A 24962-nucleotide genomic window follows, 5' to 3' on the forward strand; every position below is an offset into this window, starting at 1 on the left:
GAGAGTGCCCCCTCACTTGTCTTAGCAAGAAAGCTATATACTTTTTCAATTATTACAGTAAATCAAAAGAATGTCTCCAAGATTGTAAAGTTCATTCCCACCACTTACATTTTAAGATGACAGGATTAGAACTAACAATAGAAATGTCTTAATAGACCCACTCCCACAATTTACATTTTAAGATTACAGGATTAGTCAGAAGGTTCTCAAGCAGGAGAAACATGACTCTTCAAGAGCTCCAGACCCCTTTCCCCTCCTCCCCACCCACCCCCCCCCCCCCCGGACTTCTTACCTACCTAACAATTGACTTTGTCCCAGTCATGTAAGGTAGTTCACCTGTCTTATGTACATTGTCATGTATGTGCATCCTCTACAAGCGGTTATGCTTTTGCGTACTTTACTGTATAGAGTACAGTAGTATAGTATCTTTATTTCAAGCCCAAAATGTCCAGAAGCAAGCATAAAAGCAGCAGTGATATAACTGTTGCTGTACTGTACTTTTCAAGATACTGTACTATAATATTAAAATGTTTTACTTTTTGTTTGTTTTTTATGTATTATTTGTGTGGAAGGTATTATAAACCTATTACAGTACAGTATTATATAGCCGACTGTTAGTCGAATACCTAGGCTAACTTTGTTGGACTTAAGAACAAACTGGACTTAAAAACATGCTTTTAGAATGGAACTCATTTCTATGTAGGGGACTTAACTATACTCCCATTTTACAGCTAAAGAAATTGAGAAACTGAGACATTAAGTAATTTGTCCAAGGTCATGCAGCTAGAAATCGTTTAGCAAGGAATTGAAACCAGAAGTTTAACTTGACAATCTTTTTTCTTAACCACTGTGCTACACTATGAAAGTTTAATCTGAAGGTTGTTTACGTACTACAGTGGGCCTTAAAAGGTTGAGAAGGTCCCCTGGAGAAGGAAATGACAACCCACTCCAGTATTCTTTCCTGGAGAATTCCATGGACAGCGAAGCCTGGTAGGCTACAGTCCACAAGGTCACAAAGAGTCGAACACAACTAAGTGACTAACACACTGTGCTGGTAAAAACGTTAAAGTCTTTAAGTCTTCAGTCACAATCTGGGAGAAGGTAATGGCAACCCACTCCAGTACTCTTGCCTGGAAAATCCCATGGATGGAGGAGCCTGGTAAGCTGCAGTCCATGGGGTAGCTAGGAGTCAGACACAACTGAGCGACTTCACTTTCACTTTCCACTTTCATGCATTGGAGAAGGAAATGGCAACCCACTCCAGTGTTCTTGCCTGGAGAATCCCAGGGACGGGGGAGCCTGGTGGGCTGCCATCTATGGGGTCGCACAGAGTCGGACACGACTGAAGCGACTTAGCAGCAGCAGCATTCTCAATCTGTCTTTACCTCTAAGTAACTTTTAGAGTTAATCCATTTAGGATTACTTAGGCTAATCCACCTGGCTGGGTCTCAGTTTTACATCCTTAAAAATAAGGAGAGAGGCCAGGTATTCTCTGATATCCCCTACAGCTTTGAGATTTTTATAATCTCTCCAAATAGATTGTAAAATGCTTTGTTATGTGATGACTTCTGTTTTAGTCTACTACTTCATGTATTGTTATGTTCACAAGAGCTCTTGAATAAATGAGTCTCTGCACGAGTTCCTCCTTTCTGCCTTACATTAGTGATAATACTAATAATGAGTAGTTTACATTTATCTAATCTGTTCCAGGTACTTTTTCAGGCTCCTTAGGTTAAATTATTTCATTTAAAAGTTTAGATGCTATATTTAGAATAAAAGCAAAGCTGAAAAAAAAAAATTGCTCTAAACATCCCTTTTGAGATCTTAGAGCACAGTAAAATAAACCCAAGAAACAAAGAAGAAAATACTGAAAAGCTGCAATTAAAGGAAAAGCAAGTGTATTTTCTTACTTAGAACTTAAGCACAGAAAGATTTTTGTTTTTTGTAACTTCTCTTTTTAGGCTACTCTCATATATGTCACATTTGACACTTTTTCTGCCTCTGGAGAAAAGGTGCTAATATCATGATCAACCTGTTCTTTCAGATGGTAACTCCTGGCCTTAAACAAGGAGTTTATTTCAAAGCAGAATTTTCCAGAAGTCTAATACACAAGGAGATGTTCAGAAGATCAAATGGGAACATCATCAGGGGCTCCACATTGGACAAGTTCATAAGCTTCTGAATAATTTACCCAAGTGAGGGAGGAGCCCCTTTGTGGACACACAGTTTACTTTGCCTCAAACCAGGGAGAATAGCACTTGGATAAAAAGGCCTAAGAACACCTGGGAGAATTTACCCTGAATTTCAGTCCCTTGTGGCTCAGCTGGTAAAGAATCTGCCCACAGTGCGGGAAACGGGTTCAGTCCCTGGGTTGGGACAGTCCCCTGGAGAAGGGAAGGCTACTGACTCCAGTATTCTGGCCTGGAGAATTCCACGGGCTGTATGTCAATGGGGTCGCAAAGAGTCAGACACGACTGAGCGACTTTAGCTTCACTCAGTCTTGTCAATGCTCCGGGTGTGGGAAGTTGTCCCTTCAGCTTGTGTAGAGTTTCCAACTTCAACTGTAATAAAAGGAGCAGCCACTCATTGTAAAGGGAGTGGAAGTCAGTCATTCAGAAATACCCCTTCCCTAATAAAATGAACCCTGGCACCCCAGAAGCCCTGACCAAGCATCAGCATGTCCAAAGTTAAGGAAAGCCTTATAGATCCTCAACTTGGAATGACCTTTGTGTAATCCAAGTCTCATTAAACAACAGAGAAGTCATCCTGAGAAGAGTCATGAGAGTAAAGAATGTGGCAAAACCTTCAGACACTGGAATGATATTGACAGACAACAGAGAACCTTTAGGGATATCTTCAGTGTCAGAAGCCTTCTGTATGAGCTTATACCTCATTAAACGTAAGCAATTTCATTTTGGACAGGAGCCTTATTTGTGTCATGAGTGTGGCAAAGCCTTTAAGTTCTGTGATAGCCTTGCTAAACATCAGAAAATCCACACTGAAGAGAAAACTTAGCGGTGTAAAGAGTATATGGATTCATTGTGTTTCAAGTCTGGTCACTCACCAAAGAACCCACAGTGGAGAACACCATTATGAATATAGTGAGTGGGGGAATGCCTTCATTTGGAAGCCAGATTTTATTACCAGAAAACCCATAAATATTAAAATGTGAGAAGACCTTCACTTAAAAACTCAATCTTATACACTGGAAAATCCATACTGGAACAAAACCCTATGTATATCATATATACATTATTTTATATGGATATGTATATAACTGAATCACTGTGCTGTACACCTGAAACTAAACATGGCATTGTTAATCAACTATAATAAAATAGATTTTTTTAAAAAACAAACTGGAGGACTTATCTTGTGGTCAATGGTTAGGATTCCACCCTTCCAACGCAATGGGCATGGGTTTGATCTCTGGTCCAGTAACTAAGATCCCACCCACATGCCATGCAGTGCAGCCAAAAAGGAAAAGAAAAAAGATACTGGCATCTGAAATATATAAAGAGCTGCTAAAACTGAACAATAAAATAATTCAGTGTTTTAAATGGGCAAAAGATCTGAACAGACACTTCACCAGAAAAGATACACAAATGGCAAATAATCATGAATAGATGCTCCAAATCATATGTCACTAGGAAATTGCAAGTTAAGATACCACCACACACCTATTACAATAGCTAAAGTACTGCTGCTGCTGCTGCTGCTGCTGCTGCTGCTGCTGCTGCTGCTGCTGCTGCTAAGTCGCTTCAGTCGTGTCCGACTCTGTGCCACCCCATAGACGGCAGCCCGCCATTCTCCCGTCCCTGGGATTCTCCAGGCAAGAACACTGGAGTGGGTTGCCATTTCCTTCTCCAATGCATGAAAGTGAAAAGTGAAAGTGAAGTCTCTCAGTCATATCTGACTCTTTGCGACCCCATGGACTGCAGCCCATCAGTCTCCTCCATCCATGGGATTTTCCAGGCAAGAGTACAGGAGTGGGGTGCCATGGGCTTCTCTGAGCTAAAGTGCTAAACAGTGACAACTCCAAATGCTGATGAGGATATGGAGCAACAAATTCTCATACATTCCTGGTAGGAATGCAAAATTGTGCAGTCACTTCAGCAAACAGTTCAGCAATGTCTTACAAAAGTAAACATATACTCTTTTACTCAGCAGTTTTCACTCCTTGGTATTTACCCCAATGAATCGAAAACATGTCCACAAAAGAACCTGCACAAGGGTGTTCTTAGAAACATTATTCATAATTGTTAAAACGTGGAAGCAAGCAAGATTTCCTTTAGTAGTTTCATGAAGTAACAAACTGGTACATCCAGATAATAGAATATTCAGCAGTAAAAAGAAATAAACTATCATGCCATGAAAATCCATGGAGAGAGACTTCCTTCCCTGGTAGTTCAGTGGTAAAGACTCCGTGTTCCCAGTGCAAGGATCCTGAGTTTGATCCCTAGTCAGGGAACTAAGATCCCACATATTGCATGGTGTGGCCAGAAAAAAGAAAACTCATGGGAAAATATTATCTACTTTTTGCTAAGTGAAGGGACCAGTCTGAAAAGGCTACAAACTGATTCCAACTATTAATACATGACATTGTAGAATAGGCAAAAGTATGGAGACAGTAGGAAGATCAGGGCTGTGGGGGTTGGAATGTGGGAAAGAGGAATGTGTGGAGCATAAGGAAATTTTAGGACAATGAAACTGTTTAGTATGATACTTGTAACAGTTGATGCATGTTGTATATTTTCCAAAACCTGTAGAATGGACTACACAGTTTATTAACTATGGACTTCAGTTAATACTTTATCAATATTGGTTCACTAACTGTAACAAAGATACCTCACTAATGCATGTATGTAGCCAGGAAAGGGGTTTGGAGGGGACATATGGGAAGCTTTTTCTATATACCTATAAGTAAGTACTCTTTAAAGACTAGAACGTTTTTTAAAGCTATTTTTCAGCAAAAAGACATAACTGGGAATAAAAAGGGAAGTGGGAGCCAGTATCTGGTGTTCATATAACAGCTCATACCCAAAATGTAAAAAGAACTTTTCACTCATCAATAATAAATACACTACAAAAAGGGCTCGTAGCTAACTCGCAGCAACGTTGTGGGCGATTTAACCTTTATGGATCGGCTCGGATTTCTTCAGGAGGCAGTGGGAGAGAGAAGGGAGTAAAAATTCAATTGCCAGAGTCAAGTGCTGCGCCCACCCTGGCCGAACCAGGAGAAGGTAGCAAAACCCGCAATCAAGATCATAGAGAGGACCATGCCTCCGGATTCCTAGGCGGGCACCGGAAGCGGCCTCGCGGTCCCGGTCGCCTTTTGCTCTGTGGTTCTGGGTTCCTGGTTGGTCCGGCGGGATGGTGATTATAGTTTTCTCTTAACTACTTGCCAGGGCTAGTCCTGGGGAGCGCCAGCCATCCCCAGAGCTGCGGGTGAGCGGTCGTACTTCTCCTCAGCCAAGCTGCAGAATTTCCAATCTCTGTTGTCCCTAGAGGCAGAAGTGGGACGGGGAGGACTCTTTGCAGCGTGGGTGTCCTGTTCTCCGCCCAACAAGTGCACACGGTGCTTGGTAATGAGCTTCAGTGACGATTTGTTTCTATCGTTAGATTTGGATTTGTCGCTGTTTTTTTTTTGTTTGTTTTTTAACTTTATAGTATAGCACAAACGACTCAGATTTTGCTTGCTGATTCTCTTTATTTCATACACTATGGATGCTGCGGTGTCTCATCCGACGGAGAGGTGCTTATTGCTTTACTCCCCGAACTTGGAACTTATGTTTTACTCCCCTGTATAAGTAACTTGATTCCTCTAAAGATGATAAAGGTTTTACCGGAAAAATAACTTTGACTCTGCTCATGTGCTTTGACTCTACAGGAGTGTCCCAAAACCCATCCCTTCCTGCTGAGCAGTTCTAAGAAGGGATGGTAGGTTATGAATATGCATGGAAGAAAGCCTTGGCAAATATGGTGATCCCACAGCCTCTGGCTCATGTACTTTTCTTCCTTTAATGTAGTTTTTATAAACTAAAAAGTCTTTAAATTCTAAGAATGTGGCCTTATTTCCCACAATAGAAGTTCTGATACTAATATTTATGTCGCATTTTGTATATCAGCAGCAAAGTGCACTTTCTCAATAATTGTTATCTGTTTTTGTGGGTCTCAGGAATATTGTCTTACAATATTCCACTACTCAGGAATATCACCTTGGCAGTGAGTCTGCATTACTAATAACATAGGTTCTTGACTGCTCTGGTTATTTTGCTGTTTTAATAGTGGGTTCTTCTCCCACAGGAGTGCTCTGATTCTAAGGTTCTTCCTGATTCCTGGGATGTAAGCCAAGTGAATCCTATCCTGAGCCATTGCAGTCTAAGATGTCCACCAAGTTGAGAGAGGATCCAGTCTTGATTCCTGTGGTCGACACTCCAGAGGAACATGAGGGTCTGAGAATAGTGAAGGTAGAGGAAGAGGAGAACCATACTTGGGAGCAGAAGCCTGGACAACTAGGGAATGTGCACACTTATGAGGAGCTTCTCCGTCAGCGCTTCAGACAATTCCGCTATCAAGAGGCCCCTGGACCTCGAGAGGTGCTGAGACAGCTCCGGGAGCTCTGCCAAAAGTGGCTGCAGCCTGAGCGGCACAGCAAGGAGCAGATCCTGGAGCTGCTGGTGTTGGAGCAGCTCCTGAGCATCCTGCCAGAGGTGGTTCAGGCCAGGGTATGGGAGTATCATCCAAGAAGTGGAGAGGAAGTGGTGACTGTGCTAGAAAATCTGGAGACAGAACTTGAAAGCAAAGGACAACAGGTGGGAAAAGGGTAATCCATTGTTCATTTATGAGCTCACCAGGGGTCTACCAGCAAAGACAGGGGCCATGAGTAAGCAAGAGGAGAGGGACTTATGACCATTATTTTCTGGGCTGAAGCATTATCTTTCTGTTTTCCCTTTAAAACTCTGCTGATTAAGACACTGGTTTCTTTATTCTGCTTTTTATACCTGTAAGAAATTGTATTTTTAATCAAACTCTGAGGTTTAGTTAGCTATTGCCATCTTTCTGGTCCTTTCATAAAACCAGCTGTACTGGTATGTCCTTAGGTCCAAGCCAGTGCACATTACAAACAAGAAGTGCTCTGGAAGGAAGTGAGACCTGCAAGCCTTACAAATCAGTCACTGATCATCCAGCTAAAGTGTGATCCTTGGGAGCACTTCCCCCTGCAAGAGAATGGTAAGCTTTACACCATGAATCTTTGTGATCTTTTAGAAGCACTGAGCATAGCATCTGCTAAAAATAGTATTTCTGATGGGGGAAAAAAAAAAAGTGGTATCTAGCAATATCAGAATAAATTTAACACCAAAAGGTTATTTACAAAGTGAGCATATCTAGAGTTGATTTCATTTTTAATTGGGCTATGTGGTATTTTTTTAACTGGGCTGTTGTAGTGGTTTACAATTCTGTGACTCCAAATTATCATAGAACAATAGTGGTAGTTTATATTTTAAAAAGTCAAGTACTGTAGAAAGATATAAAATGAAAATTAAAGTTCCATTCCCAAGAATTAACAACTCTGGGCCTTTCATATACAATCTAGCCAATCCAGAGCCCAGTCCCCCAACCATCTCCTTTATCAAGCTTTCACACACCAATCTTATCAGTAGAGGTATTTTATTCTTTTTAATGTTTAGTTTTCTGTTGCATACATGTATTGTAATTAATTTAATGGTCTTCTACTGATGTACATTTAGATTTTTTCCAGTATTATTGTTATTTTAAACAATGATCAGTGGATGTCTTTATGTAAAAATCTTTTGGCCATTGTGTGAAAATATTGAAGGAAAATATTTCTATAAATGCAGTAAGAAATTAACAGTCACTAGATTAAAATAGGCTATTTATTACATAGGCAACAAAGTTATAGTGACTACCTCAGGAAAGTAAAAAGGTGATGGAGAAGGAATTGGGATTTGGGCTTTTTACTTTTATGCCTTTCATACCATTGAAAATTTTGCCTTAAGTATCTATTCTTTTTGTAATAAAAATAAAGAGCACAGTCTTTAGATTCAGATTAACTCCAGGCCAGGCTAGTCATGTGATCACAGACCAGTTATTTAATTTCTGTGTTTCAGTTTCTGTTTCTATTACCTAGCTTATTGTGTTACTGTGAGCATCACCACAAACTGACTGATCATTTGGTGTTTTAGCTATCTATTTCCATGGAACAAACCACTCCGGAACTTAGTGGCTAAAAGGAACAACCATTATGTTATCTCTTACAATTCTGTGGATTGATTGGGATTAAGAGAGTGGTTCTGCTGCTGTACATGATATCAAATGAAGCTGTAGGTATTGAGGACTTGCCTGGACTGTGATGCTCGAGATACTTCACTCACATCTCATAGCTTATCAGGAGATGGCTAGAAACTGGGCTTAGCAAGATTATGAGATGGATGGGCCTCAGGTTATCTCATTCTCTCAGTCTCCATGTATCTCTTTAGTGGAGTAACTAGACATCTTAACATGGTAACTCAGGGATCTCAAAAGCATCTTTTAAAATCCTAGTCCTTGAACTGATATATCATCACTTTCACCATATTCTGTTGGATAAAGCAAGTCACAGGCCAGCCTAGATCCTGTGTGGGAAGGGGTTGGACTACACAAGGGATAAATACAAAAGGGTATGTTCATTAGGGACTCTGAAGACTCTTGGGAAATTTACATTTCATTCCTGCCATTCTGAGTTTTTAAATCTGGACTGAGGCCCAAAAACCTTTTATTTATTTATTTTTATTCTCTAAGACTCATAAGTACAGTAACTGTCAAACCCTTAGGATGATAGTTCTTGATTATTTATCACAATCCTTGATGTTAATAAGCATTTAGTAATGTTATCAATAATTATTACTAACCTTACTTCCATACCCTTATGTGGGATATGCAACTCTTAAATAATTGACTTGCTCTTTCAGCCTATGAGGCCAGGAATACAACTGGTGAATTTGCCCCAAAGCAGATTTCTTCAGAAAGGAATTCACTGGATGCTTTCCAGGATCCAAAGTGTGGAGAAACTTTTCAATATAGGGGTAAATCAGAACACCAAAAGGTCAACCCCGCAAGAGTAAAACGACACAAATGTAAGGAATGTGGAAAGGCCTTTGCTCAGAGCTCAGGGCTTGTTCGACACTGGAGAATTCACACTGGAGAGAAACCTTATAAGTGCAATCAATGTGGAAAAGCTGTCAGTTATAAATCAGCCCTTCTTTCACATCAGGAAATTCATAGTAAAATAAAACGCTATCAGTGTAATGAATGTGGGAAAGCCTTCAGTCAAAACACAGGCCTGGTTCTTCATCAGAGGATCCATACTGGAAAGAGACCTTATGGGTGTAAAGAGTGCGGAAAATGCTTTAGTCAAAGTTCACACCTTATTGGACATCTGAGGATCCACACTGGAGAAAAACCCTTCAAATGTAATGAGTGTGAGAGGGCCTTCACTCAGAGGTCAGGACTCATGGAACATCAGAGAAGTCACACTGGAGAAAAACCCTACATGTGTAAGGAATGTGGGAAAGCTTTCCGAGGGAGCACCAGTCTTACTCAGCACCTGAGGATCCACACTGGGGAGAAGCCCTACCAGTGTGAGGAGTGTGGCCGAGCCTTCATTCAGAGGTCAAGCCTTGTTCGTCATCAGAGGATCCACAGAGGGCAGAAGTCTGTGTCTATATCCTAAGCGTAAGAAAGCCTTCAATCAGGCCTTACTGAACATTTTAGAAAGCTATGCTGAATACAGACTTAATCATTTTGTAATAAACTGAAGAAATTGGGAATGTGGTGTCTCCATTATCATTGTTATTCTAGATAGTCAAACTAGAAGACATTTTGGTATCATCCATCAGATTGAAAGAAGCTGGTAGCTTGTCACTGGAGCAGACCACATTTTGGGCTGAGTCTTTTATGGATCTGCTATTTCTTTCTCCCATTCTTTTGATCCTTCTCCTTTGTGGTCCTTCAGCACTTTTGTTCCTTGAAGTCACTATCATCACATACCCTGAATATCCTGATGACACAGTGACTCTCACATTTTGAACGGAGGACCACTGAGGCTGTTAAGTGTGCATACTGTGCAAAGGAGAACTTTAGCAGAATGAGTGAGGAAAGTGACATTGTTTTTAAAGTTACCTAAATGAGGGGTAAGCTAGATACTTATTTAAATAGATAAGTTAAGTTTAAAAGCAACTACTCAATGACATAGCTTGCTGTTTTGTTTGCCTCCTCTTCATCCCATTGGTGAGAGAGGAAGTCCCACCCTAAGATTCTGGGGATGGCCAAACACATGACACCTGGCTCTGGACAGATGGGATTGACAAGAGTTTATTAGTCATGTGTACTCACAGCATAGGGCAGGAGGGCCACTTGGGAGCAGAATAAACAAACAGGAGCTTTGCAATACAGGCTTCGTAGTAATAAGATGAGGTGATGCCTGGTTTCCTTGGGAGGATGTGATTGGCTTGTTTGAATAATTTCATTGTGGGGGGCAAAGTGGTGAAACCCAGTAGGTTGAGGACCAAGTAGAGTGTAGCTAGTCCAGCTGATGGGGAACTAGCCAAGTGGGGTCACTTCCTGCTGGGGGGAGGCATATACCACAAGAGTGGTGGAATTGATGGTTAGGCTTTTGGTCCTTCTGAGGCTCAAAGAGGGCTAGGTGGCTCAGTGGGAAAGAATCCACCTGACAATGCAGGAAATGCAGGTTTGATCTTTGTGTTGAAAGATCTCCTGGAGGAGGAAATGGCAACCCACTCCAGTATACTTGCCTGAAAAATCCCATGGACAGAGAAGGCTGGTGGGCTACAGTCCATGGGTCACAAAGAGTTGGACACGACTGAGTACCCATGCAAGAGGCTCAAAGATGTCAAGGCAGCATATGAAGTTTTAGGCCTTGCTGCTCACTTTGTCAATTTAGAAAAAAGGCAGTGTTTAGGAGAGAGTTAAAATGTATATCTGTGCCCTCAAATTCTACTCTTTATTGATATGTCCTCTTTTTCCTCCCTCTTTCTTTCTGAATCCCAGTGATACCCACTCCTCCAGTTACCCCTGGGAAAAAATCTCAGAAATACCTTTGACCATCCAGCATGACAGTTGGACTTGATTCTATATTGGTACTAGGATTGAAAAGACATTAGGTAGCAGAGTATCTGTAATGCTTTTCTTTTGACTTTATGCTAAAAACCAGTAGTTATCTCAAGCTTAGCTCCATCACTGTCCCTCATACATAATCATCTGGATGTTTATGTCCTCACCATGCTTTAGTTTATCTTTGCAACCTTTGGAACAGGCAGTCTAAAAAACATTGGTATTGTCTTCTACTTTGAATGAAATATACTTTCCACTATTGGAGGACTTGAGAAACTGGAAAGTTTATAAGGTAGAAAGTGTATAAAAGTGAGGTATTTCACTATATTCATATTTTTATGAGGATGATATAAATAAATAGCCACCCAAGAAAAACTCTGGAGGTGCTAGTTGTTCATTCTTACTACCATCATACCACTTCTATTTTATTCTGCCTTGTTTCACGGCTCAAGTAGAAAATACCTAAGAGCTATGAAATCTTTCATAAGCTGAAATGGCATAAAGCAGAGGGAATTACCTTAGGACGCATCTTGCTAACAGATGCACAGAATCGAGGTAAAGCACAGACACAGTTCAAAACTATAGTGGCTTAATGCTGAGATGCCGAGTATAGTTCCCAGAGAAGGAGCCAGTGGCATCACTCTTGCTGCTTGAGGTGCATGATGCCTTTCTACAAGGTTGGGCAGCAACGCAAATGCTCAACGTTGTTTTCACTTTTCACCTTTTTTTGGTAAAATCCTCTTCAACTTTATTTGGCGAAAGCAGATACTAATGTAGGTCTTTATTACAAGGCAAAGTGGCATAATGCAGATTTTCAAAAGGCAGGGGATACTTGTATCTCTTGATTTAGTTTAAATACAAATACTAAAAACATACTTTAAATGTCAATAATTTGAACTTTGTGGCCTTCCTAACCTTAGAGTTGGGGACGTGTTTACAAAGGATGTGTTATATTTATAACACACCTTTCCACAGTGACTTGCCTAGTACACATTTCTTAAGATACTTTGTTTAAAGAATGGTTATTGCCTACAAATGTGTCATGCATTTTAAGGATATATACAAGAAAAAAAGTTATAATACAAAACAAAAAGGACAGATAAAGACAAAACCAATTCTGCCTGGGAGAATTGGGAAAGTATATAAAGGTGGACATTTGTCAGACATTAAGGATTAGTAGGATTTCGGTATTTTAGTCAGGATTCTCAGAAAAATATATACATTACTTTTTTTTAAGAATTGACTCAGACAATTGTTCAGTTCAGTTCAGTTGCTCAGTCGTGTCCAACTCTTTGCGACCCCATGAACCGCAGCATGCCAGGTCTCCCTGTCCATCACCAGCTCCCAGAGTCTACCCAAACCCATGTCCATCGAGTCAGTGATGCCACCAGCCATCTCATCCTCTGTCGTCCCCTTCTCTTCCTGCCCTTAATACCTCCCAGCATTAGGGTCTTTCCAAATGAGTCATCTCTTCCCATTAGGTGGCCAAAGTATTGGAGTTTCAGCTTCAACATCAGTCCTTCCAATGAACACCCTGGATTGATCTCCTTTAGAATGGACTGGTTGGATCTCCTTGCAGTCCAAGGGACTCTCAAGGAATTCTCCAACACCACAGTTCAACAGCATCAGTTCTTTGGCGCTCAGCTTGCTTTAAAGTCCAACTCTCACATTCATACATGACTACTGGAAAAACCATAGCCTTGACTAGACAGACTTTTGTTGGCAAAGTAATATCTCTGCTTTGGCTCAGACTGTTAGGTGTCTGTCTACAATGCAGGAGACCTGGGTTTGATCCCTGGGTTGGGAAGATCCCCTAGAGAAGGAAATGGCAATCCACTCCAGTACTATTGCCTGGAAAATCCCATGGAGAGAGGAGACTGTAGTCCATGGGGTCACAAAGAATCGGACACGACTGGATGACCACTTTTCTAGGTTGGTCATAACTTTCCTTCCAAGGACTGTCTTTTAATTTCATGGCTGCAATCACCATCTGCAGTGATTTTGGAGCCCAAAAAAATTAAGTCAGCCATTGTTTCCTCATCTATTTCCCGTGAAGTGATGGGACTGGATGCCATGATCTTAGTTTTCTGAATGTTGAGCTTTAAGCCAACTATTTCACTCTCCTCTTTCACTTTCATCAAGAGGCTCTTTAGTTCTTCACTTTCTGCCATAAGGGTGGTATCATCTGCATATCTGAGGTTAATGATATTTCTCCTGGCAATCTTGATTCCAGCTTGTACTTCATCCAGCCCCGCTTTTCTCATGATGTATTCTGCATATAAGTTAAATAAGCAGGGTGATAATATACAGCCTTGACGTACTCCTTTTTCTATTTGGAACCAGTCTGTTCTATGTCCAGATCTAACTGTTGCTTCCTGACCTGCATACAGGTTTATCAAGAGGCAGGTCAGGTGGTCTGGTATTCCCATCTCCAGAATTTTCCACAGTTTATTGTGATCCACACAGTCAAAGGCTTTGGCATTGTCAATAAAGCAGGAATAGATGTTTTCCTGGAACTCTTGCTTTTTTGATGATCCAGCGGATGTTGGCAATTTGATCTCTGGTTCCTCTGCCTTTTCTAAAACCAGCTTGAATGTCTGGAAGTTCACAGTTCACATATTGCTGAAGCCGGGCTTGGAGATTTTGAGCATTATTTTACTAGCATGTGAGATGAGTGCAATTGTGCAGTAGTTTGAGCATTCTTTGGCATTGCCTTTCTTTGGGATTGGAATGAAAACTGACCTTTTCCAGTCCTGTGGCCACTGCTGAGTTTTCCAAATTTGCTGACATATTGACTGCAGCACTTTCACAGCATCATCTTTTAGAATTTCAAAGAGCTCAGCGAGAATTCCGTCACCTCCACTATCTTTGTTTGTAGTGATGCTTCCTAAGGCCCACTTGACTTCACATTCTAGGATGTCTGGCTCTAGGTGAGTGTGAGTGATCACACCATCGTGATTATCTGGGTTGTGAAGATCTTTTTTGTACAGTTCTGTGTATTCTTGCCACCTGTTCTTAATATCTTCTGCTTCTGTTAGGTCCATATTATTTCTGTCCTTCATTGAGCCCATCTTTGCGTGAAATGTTCCCTTGGTATCTCTAATTTTCTTGAAGAGATCTCTAGTCTTTCCCATTCTGTTGTTTTCCTCTGTTTCTTTGCATTGATCACTGAGGAAGGCTTTCTTATCTCTACTTGCTATTCTTTGGAACTCTGTATTCAAATGGGTATATCTTTCCTTTTCTCCTTTGCTTTTTGCTTCTCTTCTTTTCACAGCTTTTTATAAGGCCTCCTCAGGCAGCCATTTTGCTCTTTTGCATTTCTTTTTCAGACAATTGGAGAGCTACTTATTCCAAAATATGCAATGCAGGCTGGCAGGGAATGCAAGCAGGATTCCTATGTTACAGTTTTAAGGCAAAATTCCCTCTTGAGGATATCTCAGTTTTGTCTCAAGGCCTTCAGCTGACTGGATGAGGCCCACCCATTATGGACGGTAATATCCTCTGCTTAAAGTCAACAGCTTGATGATGGGAAGTCCCAGGGCAGACCTTTGGTAGCCTTTATGCAGACTGTGCCCTGCTGGTCATCTCCCCCATCCGGATGGCCTCTGGCCAACTGCTGTTTGCCAGCCTCCTCACAATAAACTGTGGAAAATTCTGAAAGAGATGGGAATACCAGACCACCTGACCTGCCTTCTTGAGAAACCTATATGCAGGTCAGGAAGCAACAGTTAGAACTGGATATGTAACAACAGACTGGTTCCAAATTGGGAAAGGAATACATCAAGGCTGTATATTGTCACCCTGCTTATTTAACTTATATGCAGAGTACATCATGAGAAATGCTGGGCTGGAAGTAGCACAAGCTGGAATCAAGATTGCCGGGAGAAATATTAATCACTTCAGATATGCAGATGACACCACCCTTATGGCAGAAAGTGAAGAGGAACTAAAAAGCCTCTTGATAGTGAAAGAAGAGTGAAAAGTTGGCTTAAAGCTCAACATTCAGAAAACGAAGATCATGGCATCTGGTCCCATCACGTCATGGGAAATAGATGGGGAAACAGTGTCAGACTTAATTTTAGGGGGCTCCAAAATCACTGCAGATGGTGATTGCAGCCATGAAATTAAAAGAGGCTTACTCCTTGGAAGAAAAGTTATGACCAACCTAGATAGCATATTCAAAAGCAGAGACATTACTTTGCCAAAAAAGTCTGTCTAGTCAAAGCTATGGTTTTTCCAGTGGTCATGTGTGGATGTGAGAGTTGGACTGTGAAGAAAGCTGAGTGCCGAAGAATTGATGCTTTTGAACTGTGGTGTTGGAGAAGACTCTTGAGAATCCCTTGGACTGGAAGGAGATCCAACCAGTCCATCCTAAAGGAGATCAGTCCTGGGTGTTCACTGGAAGGACTGATGCTGAAGCTGAAACTCCAATACTTTGGCCACCTCATGTGAAGAGTTGACTCATTGGAAAAGACCCTGATGCTGGGAGGGATTGGGGGCAGGAGGAGAAGGGGACGACAGAGGATGAGATGGCTGGATGGCATCACCGACTCGATGGACATGAGTTTAAGTAGACTCCGGGAGTTGGTGATGGACAGGGAGGCCTGGCGTGCTGCGATTCATGGAGTTGCAAAGTGTCGGACACGACTGAGCGACTGAACTGAACTGAACTACTCCAATTCACAAACCTCTTCTCCATTTCTTGCCCTAGGATGGTTTCCCCAACCCCTGAACTTCCCACAGCCTTCTGAAATTTCCATTGCTTTCTGGCCCAAGCTCTTTACCACATCTGTACTTATTTCTTCTCTACCATCTCTATTTTCTTAGTGTTTCTTCCTGGTATCAGCATATTCACGAGGTCCTAAAGGATAGCTATCATGTTCCTTCCTTAGAGGGAAGGCGCAGTTCCCTCTTAGAGGGAAGCCCTGTTCTGGGCGCAGGACAGAGGAGATGAAAACACCCAAGGAAAAGGCAGTGGGGAGACAAACTGGTAGCAATGCCGACTCGCAGCGGCCTACCTCCGTTAAGGAAAAGGACAATCATTTTTTTCTATGTCGTCACCAAGCACTCCTCCCATACACTTTCAGTATCCTGCCGGGTTCACAAGAGCAAGTGTCCAAAACATTTTTTTTTTTTTTAATAACTCTCAGAGATCCAGTAATTGGGTTTGGTGTTATCTGTCAACGCCTTTAGTCTTGAACCGCTAGAAATGAACATGTACCATCCTAGCCCTGCAAGGTAACCAAGAGACGCCGGGCACGTGCGCGGAGGCGGGTCACTGGGACACGCTCAGGGACGTGGCCTCTTGGAGACGCCGGAAGCCGGGCGCGTCTGAGCGTCCAGTTCCGGAGCCAAGGCCGCTTTTTCTCGGGTTCAGCCCTGCGAGACCCCAGACTTGCTGGGCCGCATGGAACAGCCACTCCACTCTACCCCTGGCAATTATATATTTTTACTTATCTCCTTAACATATTATACACTTTTCATATTGGTTGTATGTGTTTTACTGTTTCAACTAGAATGGACACTCTGCTAATGCATTTCAAACACCTTGAACAGTTTCTGTGCAAGGTAGACTTCTAAAAAATATTTGTGGATTTAGTGAATTAATGAAATTAGTTATCTTGGTTACAGGTCGTCTTCTTTCTTGTGTGGGTTCTTCGAAGTATTTGCCATGTATCTCTTTATCATTTAATTCTTATTCCCCAGGGTGTCCTCAGAAGCCTTCAGTTGAAACTCCAGGCATGATGGCTGTGGACACAAGAAAGTCTGCTGGTCAGCTGTTCCAAGCCCCATGGGGTCAGCAGGGCCCTATGATGGTGACAGTGAAGCTGGAGGAAGACCACCCCAAGAATCAGGGTTTCAGCCTTCCAGAGAACCAGCCTCCTGCCCGGGAGATCTTCAGGCAGCAGTTTAGGCACTTCTGCTACCAGGATTCCCCTGGACCCCGGCTGGCCCTGAGCTGGCTCCAGGAGCTCTGCCATCAGTGGCTCAGACCAGAGACACACACCAAGGAGGAGATCCTGGACCTGCTGGTGCTGGAGCAGTTCCTGTCCATCCTGCCCCAGGAGCTCCAGGTCCCAGTTCGGGAGCATCATCCAGAGAGTGGGGAAGAGGCAGTGACCGAGCTGGAGAATCTGGAAAGAAAGAGAAATGTACATATAGGAAGAGACAAGTCTGATGTGGTTGTGGGGAACTGGAAGCAAAATTTTCTCAAGTGTGGAGGCTCTGAGAACAGTGGGAAAACCTAGCATTTAGCAGGGAACTGAGCTGCTTCCTAAGCCAGTCCTGCAAGAGGGGGAAGGGTGGGAAACAGGAGATTCAGGGATGGAGTAAAGATGCTGAAGGCATTCTGTAAGTATCATGCTGTGTACTCTACTGGTCATTTCAACATTCACAGCAACAAAGAACTAGGTGGTATCACATATGGAAACTAAGTTCAGAGAGGTTGTTTAACTTAGCGGAGGAGACATAGCCAATAAATGAAGTGACAGAGACAGGATTTGATTAGACTTTCTGATCAAAAGGTAAGCATCACTTACCTTTCTGGCTACCCTTTAGCACCCTAAGGCCCTGGTTTCTCTTCTAGTCTCTCCAGGGATGTTTCTTGGAAATTCCTCTCTGAGGTTTAGTTCCTGTAAATTCAGGCCTAATGAGTGCCACTTGTCTCTAGGTTTCAGCTTGTTCTCTAGAACAGAAGATACTTTTGCAGACAATGACCCTTCAAACACTAGATGAAGAATCTTCATATACCCAAGCTCAGCCCCCAGCAGTCCAGTTCAAGGGCGAAAGACCTGAGCCCCTACCATCAGAGGAAACAGGTGAGGCAAGAATTTCTCTAGGAAATTTGGAGTGAAATGAAGTCCCCCATTGGCTTTTTTTGTGAAGTATGACATGTTAATTCCTTGTGATGAGAGTTGTTAAAGGATATGACAAAGCTGACATTTTAGGTAATAATGATTAAAAGGTGATGTCATCTCAGAACAGCCTCTGTAGTATGTTAATTTTAAATATCCATAGTTGAATTTTCTGCAGATCGTCTGTAGCAGATGTTACTGTCAAGTATTTTGATGCTTACATCCTTAAGTAGACTTTGATAGGACATTAACATTGTGAAACTATATTGACTTTTCTGAAAGTTACCTCTTGTTATTACCAGAGAAATATATATGCATTGTAGAAAGTTAGAAAATACAGAGTTGCAAAATAAGAAAACAAGCATAATATTCTATCATCCAGAGATTACAGTGACTTTTTATTATATATTTTAATATCTTTTATGTGCATGTATGTGTATACACACATTCCTTTCACTGAAAAGAGATCATTTCTATGTGATATTTTGTAATCTATTTCGTTCAGTTAATAATCTTCCCTTTTCCCTGGCAATACATTTTAATGTTATCTAAACTCAATGCAAATTCAGATTGGTCCATTTTTTCCAAAATGTCTTTAAAGCTAATTTGTGCAAACCAGGATAGAATCCCTGGCTGTGTGAGACATCTGGTTGTTGTGCCTTTTAATTCTCTTTTGCTTTAGAACAGTTTTCCTTTCTCATTTTCCCTTTCATGGCCTAGACATTTTCATGACCCTGGGCAAGTTTCTTACTCTGTGAAGCTTTCTGGTTGCTTCCTCACTGAATCATTTATTTTGCTGCCCATGTATGCTATATTTCCATAAAATGGAAAAAAGATTGAAAGACATGGCAATATGATCCCTCCACTGAACAGCTAATTTTTCCCCTTTATAACTGCATGGTGTCACTTTGGCAGTATGTGATTGGCTAGTTTCCCAGCAACAAAATACAAAATGTTTGAGAATTCTTCTATGGGTCAATCATTTTATTAAGTGTTGCAGAATGATTTTATGACTGTTTCATTCCTTCTATGTTATTAACTGTTAGTCTTCTTTATAGTGAACAAATCGTCAAATCATCTGTTTGATCACTTCATATTAGACAGTCAAGATTGATGCTTAGTTTCCCCCTGTATTTACCAATTTTCAATTCAAGGAATGGTTTAATAGGCACCTCAAATGACAGCATGGGATTTTAGGACTTTCTTTGTGTTAGTATCATTATGGGCTTAGTAATTTTCATTGAGTCAGTGTGCTTCAATCTACCACAGTTGCTACTTGTTTTAAAGCTCAGATTGATACATCTTTGCCTAGTTTGGATGTCTTCCACCCTGTTCCTAACTCTATGCCATGACCCTATGAATTTTGAATCCTTGCTTTCTGAACAAAATTAATTATTCCATTCTCACCGTGTACTTTCCCTAGACCCAGATTTGGTATCAACCCTTTCTGAAGGAGCTTTAATTCTTCTTAATGGAGAAGGCTATTGAAGTAGAAAATCTGGCTGCTGGGAGTGTTCTTTTTCCCTTGGGTAACAATACTTCTAGCACATTTTATGGGTGGAGCTAGATGTACATTTTTTTTTTCTAAAAATTATGAGTTCATATTGGTGTATTCAGTTTTGTTTTACCACTACAATGTGCCATTATTTTTCTATATCATGTTTTGTCTATGCATTTACTTTTGTTAATTCCTTCCTTATATTCTCCCTTGTTTTTAAAATTTATTTGTTTTAGATTGTAGTAGTTTGTATCAGAAGTGTTCCAGGAAGCGTAAGCAAGGGGAATGAGACAGAAGAGAGGAAAGTGTTCCTAAATGAGCAGATTCTCTTGGTTAATTAGTTGTCCTTTTTATTTTTTAATTTTTGAGCTGGCTGGATCGATCTGTATATCTATTACTAATATAAATATTTGATGCTACAAATATTTCATTGAACACTGGTTTTGATGAATCCCAAACGTTTTGAAATGTAGCATTTTTGTTATTTTCTAGAAAATCTGAAACGTATTTCTCCTTTGAACCAGTAATTGAAAGTTTTAAATTTTCTGATGGAAGGGCTTATTTTCTGATTTTGTTACTAATTCTAGATTTATTGTTATCAGCGAATGTTTGTGTTATTTACACCTTTTGGAGTTTATTATGGTTTACCTATGACCCCAAAATTAGTTTTCATTAAAGGTCACTGCACATCTGAGAAGATGTTCTATTTTCCAGATACAGAACTTGATATACATGTTTATCCATAGATTTAATAATCTTGAAAATCTTCTGAATGTTTATTTTTTTGTCCATTTGGTGGTTTTTTCTAGACAGAGAAAGAATGATTAAAGTCTGTTATTTGTTTTGTCTCTTTATCTCACCTATAATTTCTGCTCTAGAAAATTTGTTCCTTTGTTATTTTCTATGTAATTATTCATGTCTGTTCCATGGTCACTATAAATTGTAATGTTTATTTATCATTATACTTTTCTTTGTCTCATTTCATGCTCTTGGCTTGAATCTCACCTTTTATCTGAAATTAAGATCATGATGCCTTTCTTTTTATTTGCATTTGCTCAATTTTCTCTTGCTCATCCTTTATTCATAACTTTACTCAATCATTTTATCTTAGATGTGTCTCTTGTATATTTAGTGTAGTTGAATTTTTCTCTGCTCAATTAATGACCACAAAGTTAGCAATTAAACCACACACATTTATTATCTCAGTTTCTGTGGGTCAGGAGTCTGGGTATGTGGCTTAGCTGGATCCTCTACTTCTGGGTCTCTTACAAGTTTACAGCCGAAGATAGGTTCTCACCTGACTTGTGACTGAGGAAGGATCCACTTCCAACCTCACATGGATGTTGGCAGGATGCAGTTCTTTGTCAGTCACACAGACAGAGGGCCTTCCTTCCTTCCTGGTTGCTGACCAAACCCAACTTCAGTTCCTTGCCACATGGGCTTCTCTATATGGTGACATTCTTAATCAAAGCCAGCAAACCAGGAAGGAAAGGTGTCAATAGAGAAAGTCTTATGGTAGGTAGAAATTATAGTCTTGGGTAATCACAGAAGTGACATCCTATCAATTTTACCATACTCTGTTGGTAAATCAGCCATCCTTCATTCTTTCTCACTCCCACACCTGTATTACTCCCATTCCTTTTACTTGGCTCATCTGTTTCTCTGAATCCCTGACACTAAATAAAGAAAAGACAGAAAGTGCTCTGTTAAATCTGAAATAAACATTAAGCCTCCTAGCTCTCTGTCTGTTAAATCATTTTTTAGTTGCCTTTTCTCCTCAAATTGTGTGGTGTGTTGTTTCAGATGGTGAGATGAAGATTGAGAATTTGACATTAGAAGTGAAACAGCAACCTTGTGAAGAAACAGAATGGTATAGGGAGGGGTCTGATGGACATCATGAAACTATATGTCAGCATGCCATACAGAGAGGAGACAATGAGCCTAGTGAAAGTTTGGAAATGCAGAATGGGGATGCCACAGGTGAGAAAATACATGAATGTGATGAATGTAAGAAAACCTTCACCTGGATGAGAGGCCTTCATATGCACAAGAGGATCCACAATGGGAAGAAACCATACTCCAGTACAGAATTTGGGCTTCACAGCAAGGAAAAGCCTTATCAGTGTAAAGAGTGTGGCAAAGGCTTCAGTCAGAAAGCAGGCCTCTCTCAACATCTCAAAATCCACATTGTAGATAAGCCTCATCAGTGTAATAAATGCTGCAGATGTTTTAGTCAAAGATCAGTTCTTTCAAAACATCAAAGTCTCCACACTGAAAAGAAGCCTTTTGAATGTATATACTGTGGGAAAACCTTCTGCCATAGTGCAGACCTCACTGAACATAAACAATTGCACAACAGAGAGAAGCCTTATGAATGTAATGAATGTGGGAAAACCTTCAGGCAGCGTTCAAATCTTACTGAGCATCAGCGAATTCACAGTAAAGAAAAACCTTTTGAATGTAAAGTATGTGGAAAAGCCTTCACTCAGTATGCAGGACTTAACCAACATCGGAGAATCCACACTGGAGAGAAACCTTTTGAATGTCCTGTATGTGGACGAGCTTTTAGCCGAAGCTCAGAACTTATAATACATCACAGAATTCACTCAGGGGAGAAACCTTATGAATGTGCTGAGTGTGGAAAAACCTTTAGAGTGAACTCAACCCTGATCATACATCAGAGAAGTCACACTGGAGAGAAGCCCTATAAATGTGATGAGTGTGGTGAAGCCTTCAGTCAACACTCGGGCCTTAACAAACACAAATTAGGAGGAAAGCACAGAAACCCTCCTAAACTAAGAAAATATACATGTGATGAGTGTGGAAAGACCTTCGCACAGTTAACTGGCCTGAGAAACCACAAAAGAATCCATACTGGGGATAAAACCTACCAATGTTCTGAGTGTGGCAAGGCCTTTACAAGGGGAGAGCATCTTATTGAACATCAGGGGATTCACAACAAGAAGAAGCCTTATCAATGTAAAGAATGTGGCAAAGCCTTCAGTCAGAAGACAGGTCTTAGTCATCATATCAAAATCCACACAGGAGAGAAACCTTTTGAATGTTCTGAATGTGGGCGAGACTTCAGCTGTAAATCAAATCTCAATAAACATAAGAGAGTCCATTCTGAGGAAAAATCCTATACATATAAATAGTATGGGAAGGTCTATTAGGCAGAGAGCATTAAGCCTCAGCAGTGGCATGAATGAGGTAAAGCCTAGAAGCTCAGCTCTGATTAGTCACCAGAGAATCCACTAAAATGACTCCTTGCCAAGATGTCGGGTGACAACTTCAAGTAGAATTCAGAATTTTTTTTCAATTGAGATGAAATGTTTCTTAAACTTCATTACTTAAAGAATGTCAGAGATACTGTGTTGAAAAGTTGTTTAAAGGTCATAAATGCTGGAAAAGTTGAGAATTTGGGAAAATAAACATCAATAAGAAATTTACCTGTGATTACCTTTGTTAAATGCAATGAAGTGTCAGTTAATACAGTGAAAAGGTAAACAAGGGGTTCTGTTAAAAAATTATTTTTATACTGAATTCATGAGTTTTTATGTTTTGCTTTTTGAAATCATTTTGATTTCTGAGTAGCCTTAGCCTAGTCTAATGTTGAAATTGTTTTTCACCATACCAGTTGCAGTCACTGGAGTATCTAAGAGCTTGGAATGTGTGAGATCAGTTGTCTGTTTCTCTACCACCTTGTCTTCCTAACCAAGCCTCTGACCAGAATTGGGTGACCTGCAGACCCTTCCCAATCCTGACCTCTCCCCCGTGACACCCCCTCCCACCCCCCAAACTAGCATTTTCTGGTGAAAAAAGATGTGTTATACTTTAAGTGATGTGGAGGGCATAAAGGTTTGGGACCACAGTACATCAAAATCTAGTGTGGCCATTATGGCTAAAGCCCAGAGCACACATTTTTTATTGTGAACACAGCTCCTTGAGCTCAAACAGAGGACAAAAGAGAAGAGGAGAAAGTAATTCTTTCATTTCAGCATTTTCCATCTCCTACAAATTACATTAACACAACTGAAATCTCCTTCAGCTTCAGCACTGCCTATCTCCCTCAGTTAATGTAGTGAGGGACTTTGCTGAAGTTGGTAATAGCTTTCAAGCACTGGAAGAATGTTTCCTCAGTTCTATGACTGCACTTGACTTCTGTTGGATTTTATATTATTTATAGGGCAATAGAATTCCCTGTCAATAGCAAGAAAATCTGGCCCAACCATGGTAAAAATAATGGTGTATTTAAGTCCGTCTTAGGCTACCTAGTCTACTGATTTGTCATTCTGTCACTTTTCAGCTCTGCTGCCTTTAATCCTCTGAAAATAAGACTCAAAACTTTCCTGTTCACGGAGAATGTTTCCCCTTGTCTCTTTTTGTAGTTACTACCTCTCACTTCTGAGGTGAATAAAACTATCATTTCTCTTTTAGGCCAATGATATTTAACTGTCTTCAGGCTCCAGCTTATTCATATAAATAGTGTTTTCTTAAATGGCAAATATGGAGTATTAAATGTTATTAAATGTTGTGTCAGTCCTTGAAGCCCAAGTCAAGTGTGACTCACTAGTCCAACACTTTTTTGAGATGTAATTTGTATATTCAGATCTACAACAAAATGATTCAATATTCATATATATTATGAAATAATCACCACAAAAATGTCTAATCAATATCCATCAACACAGATAACAAAATTTTCTACTTTTGATAAGAATAGTTAAGATCAACCCTCTTAGGGACTTTCAAGTATGCAATACAGTAGTAACTGTAGTCATCATGTTGTATATTACATCCCAATGACTTTATTTTATAAATGGAAGATTGTACCTTTGACCCCCTTCACCCATTTCACCTCTACCCTCTCCCCCAACTCTGGCAACCACCTACCTGTTCTCTGTGAATTTTATTTCTTTCCTGTTGTTTTAGATTGCATGTATAAGTGAGATCATATGGTATCTGTCTTTCTCTGACTTATTTCACTCAGCATAATGTCCTCAAGTTGTTGCAAATGGCAAGATTTCCTTTTTCTTGGCTGAACTGTATACACACCCACATTTTCTTTATCCATTTATCTGTCGATGGGCACTTAGGTTGCTTTCATGTGTTGGTTATTGTAAGTAATGCTGTAGTGAACAGGGGGGTACAGGTATCTTTTTGAGTTGGTGTTTTTGTTCATTTGGGTAAATGCCAAGGAGTAGAATTGCTGGATCATGTTGATGAATCTCCATACTGTTTCCCACATGTGGTTTTGCAAATATTTTCTCCCATTTTGTAGGTTGGATGCCTTTTCATTTCGTTGATGGTTTTCTTTGCTGAGCAGAAGCTTTTTTAATGTAATGTGGTCTGACTTTTTTTTTTTTTTTTTGCATTTTTCATCACCAAGACCAATATCAAGTAGATTATCCTTCATGTTTTCTTCTAGAAGTTTTATGTTTCAGGTCTTATGTTCAACTCTTTAATCCATGTTGACA

At 40.5% G+C, this 24962-nt stretch overlaps 1 protein-coding gene across 1 annotated transcript in view; it reads left to right on the forward strand.

The window, feature by feature from the left end:
• Positions 1 to 22640, forward strand: part of ZKSCAN8 (zinc finger with KRAB and SCAN domains 8) — a 52985-nt gene extending 30345 nt beyond the window's left edge. The window contains exons 9-12 of the mRNA XM_052648166.1: positions 2916 to 3013; positions 9132 to 9718; positions 21768 to 22233; positions 22501 to 22640. Coding sequence (XP_052504126.1) covers positions 2916 to 3013; positions 9132 to 9718; positions 21768 to 22233; positions 22501 to 22640 — 1291 coding nt within the window. The remainder of the gene's footprint in view (positions 1 to 2915; positions 3014 to 9131; positions 9719 to 21767; positions 22234 to 22500) is intronic.
• The last annotated feature ends 2322 nt before the right edge of the window (positions 22641 to 24962 follow it).

Source organism: Budorcas taxicolor, chromosome 11 (assembly GCF_023091745.1).
Source record: "Budorcas taxicolor isolate Tak-1 chromosome 11, Takin1.1, whole genome shotgun sequence".
NCBI lineage: Eukaryota > Metazoa > Chordata > Mammalia > Artiodactyla > Bovidae > Budorcas > Budorcas taxicolor.